Source organism: Alosa sapidissima, chromosome 22 (genome assembly GCF_018492685.1).
Source record: "Alosa sapidissima isolate fAloSap1 chromosome 22, fAloSap1.pri, whole genome shotgun sequence".
NCBI classification, from domain to species: Eukaryota; Metazoa; Chordata; class Actinopteri; order Clupeiformes; family Clupeidae; genus Alosa; species Alosa sapidissima.
The window spans coordinates 11675929-11684852 of NC_055978.1; the positions used below are offsets into that span (position 1 = coordinate 11675929).

The 8924-nt window shown below is 41.1% G+C and overlaps 1 protein-coding gene across 1 annotated transcript in view; it reads left to right on the forward strand.

Annotated features, from left to right (window-relative positions):
- Positions 1–3453: 3453 nt before the first annotated feature.
- Positions 3454–8924, forward strand: part of ncaph2 (non-SMC condensin II complex, subunit H2) — an 18491-nt gene continuing 13020 nt past the window's right edge. Inside the window, exons 1-7 of the mRNA XM_042078208.1 lie at positions 3454–3670; positions 4076–4189; positions 4496–4597; positions 4742–4803; positions 5740–5821; positions 7235–7297; positions 7830–7909. Of these exons, the coding sequence (XP_041934142.1) occupies positions 4082–4189; positions 4496–4597; positions 4742–4803; positions 5740–5821; positions 7235–7297; positions 7830–7909 (497 nt within the window). The 5' untranslated portion in view covers positions 3454–3670; positions 4076–4081. The remainder of the gene's footprint in view (positions 3671–4075; positions 4190–4495; positions 4598–4741; positions 4804–5739; positions 5822–7234; positions 7298–7829; positions 7910–8924) is intronic.

Genomic DNA, 8924 nt, shown 5'->3' on the forward strand with positions numbered 1-8924 from the left:
AGCTAAGGAGGCATCTCTCTGAAGCACATGGCAGAGTACACACATTGACACACACACACACAGACACACAGACACAGTGTACTTGTCTGTGTGTGTGTGTGTGTGTGTGTGTGTGTGTGTGTGTGTGTGTACATGTAGGGGTAGTGTGTGGGTGCCTGTAGTGAGTGTGTGTGTTTATGTGCGTGCCGTGCATCCATGTGTGTGTTTGTGCTTAAGTGTGGGAGTGTGCACATGCAAGTATGCATACATACACAAAGACACACACACACACACACACACACGGGCATGCGCACACAGTAAGCTCTATCCTAATACCTTACAGATGTTACATCTGATAAACAACAGATAAGGAAAATAAACAAATTAGTGACATTTTTAAAGCTGTATAAGTTTCACAATAATAACATTACTGTAAGAGTAACGGGTTCTTGTCCTGAATGCCTAACAAATAATCTGTCCTCCCCTGAACTCTGACATCATCCTCTCCGAAGACTCCCGCCCTGCCCTGAGTGTCATTTTAAAACACATGCCATCGTTTTTATTGAAAAACAAACTGTTAAACTTGATCCTTTTTAACAGTTTTATCCAGCAATCCTCATTGTTTCTCAGACCCTATAATCATCCTTCCAGTAATTACCATAGAGATAAAAACACGCTGCTATATGATGACAACAAAGTAGAAAAATTGTGACTGTGACTGATATCTTTCCAAGTATTCTATAAATATATAGGCTAAGCTATAAAATCATACAGGCTACGGTGAGATCATATGTACTCGCCTATGAAATTTCCTCCGTCAGCAATTAAAAAACATACCCACTTAAAAATGAATTCCAAATTAAATTCCTTTTGTTACCATTTTTGTAAAAATATAGGCCTATGTGAAGAGCATTGCTGGGCCTAGGCTTACTTCATTCACCCTTCATGGTTTAGTTTACTTGGTACTTGGGACTATAGGCTGCCTATTCCTAAAACCTGTTCAGGTAACACCTTTAGTTCTCATCAACATGCATGATGTTGGTTGTAGCCTATAGCATATTACTCTATTCTTAGCCTTTGGCCTGATGAAGATGCTGTGAGATCGAAACATTGTCTTTTTTTTAGAGATAAATAAAGTATATTTTTGGAGCCCACACATAAATATTTTTTTTTGGATTTGCACACAACTTCTCCACAAATATTACTCTACCCTGCAATGCATCCTTGTGATGGAATTGAGTCCATAGTGTTTAAGGCCAGAAATTATATTTTATGGGCCACTGCACAATCAGACATTTCTCAGAAAATTACAGTAGGCCTCTGCCTATTCCCTGAATGGCTCCATCAGACACGCTGTCAAACTGCAAAAACACGCTCTCCAATGCATTCAACTCCAATTCCAGGTAGACTTGCTGGGAGAGCATGATGTGAGCTTGCTGACTTGCTGACAAAAAATCATGGATTACTGGGCTGTGTGTGTGTATGGCCCAGCCATAAATCGGTGTGATCGCGGTTCAAGAAGACGATAACATCCAGTCTACACAAATCTGTGATAGAATTTGTAAATGCCAGTCGAGGGTTTAAGATTAGGCTGCATCAAGGGCGTTCTCCTATAATCGCAAGCTTTGCCATTGCACTCATCCCTTGTGTACAGAAGTTTAAATCAGCATGTACTATCAGCTTCCAGGAAGTGTATTATTGTTTCCTGAGCTGGAGAGATTATTTGGATAGGCCCGGATACTGTAGATAGGCTTACTTAGGGAAAATTAAAACAATGACAGATTAGATGGCCACTGACTGCAGTCCTGCTTTAGTTCATTCCCAGTGCCAAACATGGTCTATATGCCTTACAGAGTAGGTTAGGCTACATTTTAACATTGACAGAATTGATTGATAGGTTTACATTTAATTTTTTTCTAAAGGTTATCGCCATTTTGAACATCTAATAAATTGTATTGTCTTTTTGTATCCTCTGTATGTAGAGACAGCTCTTGAGGATGCTTTGGCCTACAGTTTGTGTCATAGGGTGTTTTACAAATAAGATGTTTCGACCAGCCAAAAAAATAAAACTAGAGAGTTATCTGTTTTCTTAATTTGATTATGTGCACTAAAATTTTATCTATTCTATAGCCTATGAATATAAAATGTTTTGTTCTTTTTACATATTTAATATTGTTTGTAGAAATGAATGATACAAAAAAAAAAAGTCATTCAGAGCAACAACTGATTTTGGTGAAGAAAAAAATATTGAAAGAACATTCTTAGTGTTCGTTACAGTTCATGTTGAGGATCTTTGAAAACCCCTACAACTTACGTCTGTACCGTTTACACGGTAATATCAGAGCGGTATTTCTATACACGGGTTTCCCGTTTACCAACTAAACTAGATGCGCGCGCAGCCGTGGGGCAGAAGATGCTTGGTGGCCGTCCACAACGCTATAAACGTAACCTAAATAGTCAGCTGCTGTAAGCTACAATTAGATTTTTTGTATACCCCTGTTGTCTCAATGATAATAAAATCTCATTTCAGACTATATTTCAAAGTTTGCCGTTCATTTGCATTATTAATATAACATTGTATTTTGTCATTTTTGGCGAAGACATGCATTCCGTTAGGGATATTGAACATATTTAACATTCTCTAACCATCGTGATTTCGAATTGGTGCAGTTTTCAGCACAAAAACTAATTTTATTCTTTTGCTCTTTTGCATTGCTCTATGCTGTTCTATGGTGCTTTCTGCCTCTTGGTTGCGCACGCATGTTTTCGTGACGTTGCATAGAAATCCATGTATGGCTCTGAGTAATATCGGCTCTGAGTAATATTGTGTCATACTGCCATCTTGTGGTGATCTTGAGACTCGCATATTGTGTCATACCAGAGGTCATCCCGTAATTTTATGGTAATCTTGAGACTGCATTGAAAATTAAGCAAAAAAAAAAAAAAAAATTAGATGTGACTCGGTCTAACTAAAATGGAAAAGCAATGATTATGGTTGAGATATAGGCCTACTATCAGTCAAAATTTTATTTTAAATAAATCAGAACCAAGATACATTTAATAACAAGAAAGGGCAAGCAACGTCACTTACGTGTGGGTGGCCCACTGGTTAGCACTCTGGACTTGTAACCGGAGGGTTGCCGGTTCGAGCCCCGACCAGTGGGCCGCGGCTGAAGTGCCCTTGAGCAAGGCACCTAATCCCTCACTGCTCCCCGAGCGCCGCCGTTGTAGCAGGCAGCTCACTGCGCCGGGATTAGTGTGTGCTTCACCTCGCTCACTGTATGTACACTGTGTGCTGTTTGTGTTTCACTAATTCACCGATTGGGTTAAATGCAGAGACCAAATTTCCCTCACGGGATCAAAAAAGTATATATACTTATACTTCACTCAACGGGAGGACAGCTTTGGTTCGTCCATTCCCCCTCCACTACAAGTGGTGGCGCCATTGAGTCAGTTGTCTCTAGGATCACCCAAGCGACGACGCACTCGTCATGTTCAGGGCGGCAAAAACAAAAATGGCAAGTGCGCGGTTTTTTTGAGATCTCTCATTAGCATCTGGATAATGGTGTTCTGGATTCGTTAAACAATAGCATTCTAGACTGTAACATTTCATAACCGGGTGAAGAGATCTTTACAGTTCACTAAAGGATCTGTCAGGTTTCTGCATTTGTTTCCCCGTCCAGTCGCAAAGGTAAGGTCCAGTTCATTAGCTAGCTAACGGCTAACGTTACTCTAGCTGCCTGATTGTTGAGTTAACATTAGCTGTCACTCTGACTGACTTTGACAGGGCTAACGTTAGTTGACCCTTGTCTGATAATTAAGCGTATGGTTAAAAGCAGGCATAATGTAACGTTACGTTAATATTTTATTGCCGTGATTTGCTAACTAACACGAAGTTCACTTTAACGTTAAACACTGCAAACAGGGATTTTTTAAAACCAACACAAGAGAAAGCCTTTCATCATTAGTGACGTTAGCCGCAAAGAGGAGCTAGTAATCAAGGATCTTTGTTAGCAGTCTGTTTGTTGTTATGACCCAGCTGTTAGCTCCTTGTCTCAAGACAACATTTGACCTCTCTTGTTACGGATGATTCCAGTTGACTATGGAGGGAGTCGAGTCCCGTTTCGCTCAGCTGTTGAAGCCCATCCGCGAGCTCACCCAGAACTGGGAGGTGGACCTGGCATCGCAACTTGGGGACTACCTGCAGGAGGTGAACATTCCTCGGCGACGCTGTTGTCGCAAACTCGCACCATGCTTTTGGGGATATGTTTACGCACCCTTGGCACGGAAGGGTTGAAGTTTGTGTTTGTTTTATTCTGATGTCCAGGGCAGGTTTATTGTCTTGTGCCTTTATGTCCATATATCAAGCAATGAAAAGCTCGACTGAAGAAAAAAAAAGTTGTTTCAGTATGTTTCAACTTGCGTTAATTTCTCTTTGGACATTTTGTGGGGTCTTGTAGGCATAGGCCTAGTTTTTAGGTAACTAACTTTCCCCTGCCTCTCGTATGTTCTGTAGTTGGAAGGGGTCCGTATCAGCTTTGATGGAGGTAAAACGACCATGAACTTTGCTGAGGCAGCTTTGCTCTTACAAGGCACAACAAGCATCTATGGCAAGAAGGTGAGCTATTGTGACCTTCGGTCATCCCAGACAATATAAAATGAGTGTATTGAATTGTAGTGCTTTAAAATTGTATTGTTTGCATCTCTCTCTCTCGCTCTCTCTTTCTCTCTGTCTCTCTCTCTCTCTGTCTCTCTCTCACAGGTGGAACTCCTTCACAGCTTGGTGTTCCAAACGCTAGACTACATATCCAACAAGAGCAAAAAGTAATGCTGCTATAATAATAATAATAATAATAATAATAATAATAATAATCATAATCATAATCATAATAATAAAAGTAATGCTGCTCTCTTAAAGGAAAATTCCGGGTTTTAGCACTTTAAGGCGCTTTTCTGGTTTGTTTTGGATGAACTAGAGTGGTGGACATCGAAATGTTGACGATTGGTCCCGTCTCGACTTTTCTGACTCGTTTTGAATCGCCTTTGACTTCTCAGGGTGGCTGGCAATAGGCATACTGTAGGCTACTCAAACATGTCCTAAAACAACCCTTAACGTTCGTTTTCAAAACTGTGCAACTCACCGAGTCGTTAGTGGTGTTCGTTGATTATTAAAAGCAAATATATCGGCGCAATGTATGATTTCCAGCCGTCTTATTTGCTATTGTGGAACTATTCACAACCGCTCAATATTTGAACCTGAAGCATAGACGGTGGCGCAGCTATCAACGTGCAATGAGTCTTCCAACAGAAATCAATGGGATTTTACAAAATGCCAAATAAAACACGACAGAAACTGTATTTCGCTACGCTACTTGTTTTGGAACATCAACGAACACCACTAACCACTCGGTGAGTTGCACAGTTTTGGAAACGAACGTTAAGGGTTGTTTTAGGACATGTTTGAGTAGGCTTCTACAGCATGCCCATTGCCAGCCACCCTGAGAAGTCAAAGGCGATTCAAAACGAGTCAGAAAAGTCGAGACGGGACCAATCGTCAAAATGTCGGTGTCCACCACTCTAGTTCATCCAAAATAAACCAGAAAAGGGCCTTAAAGTGCTAAAAAACGGAATTTTCCTTTAATCTTCACACATCATGATGATGATGATAATAATAATATCTATATTAATGTCCTTTTCATTCATTGTATCTGTGTGTGCGTTTGCGCGCGCCTGTGTGTGTGCGCCCGTGTGTGTTTACAGGAAAGACAAACAGCAGGCTGAAGGAGGAGAGGATGAAGGCTCACAAGAAGTGGTCACCAACGCCAGAGAAGATGCCCTTCAGGTAACCCTGGGAGATAACATGGCATCATGTGTGTGTGTGTGTGTGTGTGTGTGTGTGTGTGTGAGCAAGCGAGTAAAAGGATGAACTGTGCTGCAGTACAGTAGAAAGTTGTTTTATAACAATTATTTTCATAACCTGTTGTTTGTTGGTTATTTTTTCAAATAATTCATTAGGTTTTTGGTCTCTAGCGTGTTGGAAAAAATAGTTAATAATAGATAATTTTCCCTTTTACCCCTCTTTTTTTCTAACATTTTAAAAACCAAACAACTAATCAATTAATTGTAAAGATAAACAGCCAAATTAATGGATTATGAAAATACTTGTTAGTTTGCAGACATAGATGACGCACATGATTATGTCCTCAAATGCCACAATATGTCCACATTGGGCAGCCGTGGCCTACTGGTTAGAGCTTCGGACTTGTAACCGGAGGGTTGCCGGGTCGAACCCTGACCAGTAGGCACGGCTGAAGTGCCCTTGAGCAAGGCACCTGACCCCTCACTGCTCCCCGAGCGCCGCTGTTGTTGCAGGCAGCTCACTGCGCCGGGATTAGTGTGTGTTTCTCCTCACTGCGTGTTCACTGTGTGCTGAGTGTGTTTCACTAATTCACGGATTGGGATAAATGCAGAGACCAAATTTCCCTCACGGGATCAAAAGAGTATATATACTTATACATGTCAAAGATATTCAGTTTACTGTCATAGAGCAGTGAGTAAACTAGAAAGCAAAACCAATCCTGAAAATGTTTATGGTTGACCCTCAAACGGATTAAGTTTGAGGCAAAGTAAGGCAAATTTTCACATATATCTCTGTTTTTTGAGGTCACCAAGTACTGTTGGTTTGAAAAAAACCCAAAACAATCAGTTCTAGTTAGCTGGAGTTGCTGCAGCCAACTGCTAGAATTGCCAGGCAGCTACAGTGCTACACTCTAGGGGCATAAACATGAGGCTCACGAACGGAATTCTCCTTTAAATAACATCTGTACTCCTCTCCATCATTTCCAGTAGATAGCCTGCTGGCAGTAGACGTGAAAGATGCAAGACGGATGTCAAGTCACTTTATTTATGTAGCACATTTAAAAACAACAGGTGTTGACCCAAAGTGCTTCTCAAATAAGGGAGAGAGATAAATTGGCTGTACATACAACATGAAAACAGATCCCAGAGTTACAAGGGCTAAAGAAGGAGGGCATTAGATAAGAAAGAGGAAAAAAAACAAAGAATAAAATACAAGTAATAGACAAAGAAAAACTATAGAATTAATTTGAATTCCTACTAAATTTAAATAAGCTTTTGACTAGTGACCATTTGTTTTAGACCACAATAATAGGGCCCCTTCATGTGAAATCCAGACATTGTCCCGTCAGAAAAGACATCTCGTGTGTGACTCTGTGTTGCTGTTTTCTACCTGCAGGAGGAGCTAGTAAGTGAAAAAACAGACAGCAATTCGGTGACCCTCCACACCGACCCCTCCACGGTAAGGTCATCCTACTGGCTCTGAAGTGTCAACAGAGAGCCATTTAACTAGTGTTTGTTACTCTCTTAAAACGAATGTGTTATAACACAACTTGTGTTGTTTTTTTAGACACAGCTCTATGTGTAGATAGGGATTAAAACCGTTTGTGTTGTTTTTAACACATTCGTTTTAAGAGTGTATATTTAACTTTACTGTTCTGGGGTGCGTTTCTCAAAACCATAGTCGCTAACTTAGTTAGCAACTTTGTTGGTTGCAATGCAATTTCCCATTGCCAACCAACTAAGTTGCTAACAGGTTAGCAACTATGGTTTTGGGAAACGCACCACTGCACGGGATATCAGACCATAGTGGTCATAAGACCCATCCACTACAAAGCTTTCAACAATGTATTCACGGTTACTGCTTCCTCACAGAGAAGCACTCCACAATTACCTTTCTGAATCCTAAACGGCTACAGCTACTGTCCTACCTAGATCACAAATCCAGATTCCAGACTAACTGTGTGTGTGTGTGTGTGTGTGTTTTTCTCCAGGTGCTGGAGATCTCCCCAGTCCCACCTGAAGCCCTTATCTCTGTGGATGCCTTGGAGAAACAGGAGTTCCCCTTCCTGAAGTGAGGAGGCCCACTGTCGCCCAGGGTGTTTTTTGACAAACAGAACTGGTTCTTGAACCGGTTGCATTCAGAATATTTTGAACCTTGGGGGGTAGGGGGGGGTGGGGTGGGGGGGTTCACCACACATGTGTTTGCATCCCTGGTGTGTGTGTGTGTGTGTGTGTACTTGTACTTGGTTCTTGTTTTCAGGGCTCGAAATTAACGATGTCTCGACATCCCGGGGACCATAAAAAATGCTTCCGGGACACAATAGAATGATGTCTGGGACAACTCTGGGACAGTAGAAAAAATGGCAAAGTAAATGTCAAAATAGGTACTTTTTTGTAGGCTACCTAAACAACGTTCAGTGATCACCAAATTTCTCTGTAATGGGCAGCTGGCAAAAGCAGCGTTAGCCAGCTGATCTGTAAAGAAGTGGTTTTGTAGCCTACACGCAGCCTTACCACACTGTTTACTGCTCTTCGAATCACTGTAGGCTACAATGTCATTTTTGGTACAAATATAGAATATACCCAAACGGAATGGGTGCTTGCGTTTCCTTAGGAATCCGCCGTATTGGTTAAATGAATATTAGGTGACTCGTAGGCCGACACAAAAATAGGGCGCGGGCGGTAGGCCTAATGGGTCACTAGGTTCCGATATTCCTAGGTTAACTTACCTAACTAGCAGGCAGGTAAATGGCATTTGTTTTCATGACATTGTGAACATTTTTGACTGATAGGCTAGTGTAGGCCTAAGGTTACACTGGTGTTCTAAAAAAAATTAGATGACAGTCCTCTCTGACTAAAACGCTGCGTGTTTTCTATCGGTGACAGACAAAACGTCACCAATATCATGCTGAGCTAAATAGCCTAGGCTACTGCAACTGCGATTTGACAAAACGATAGTGTTGCAAGGTAGCCTGTTAACTATGAAAACAGTTATTTAACTTAACATTTGACATTTTGCTTTGGCAGTTCTAAGCTATAGGCTATTTTTGAGAAAATAAACGAATACTGGAGAGTAGCCTATCTGA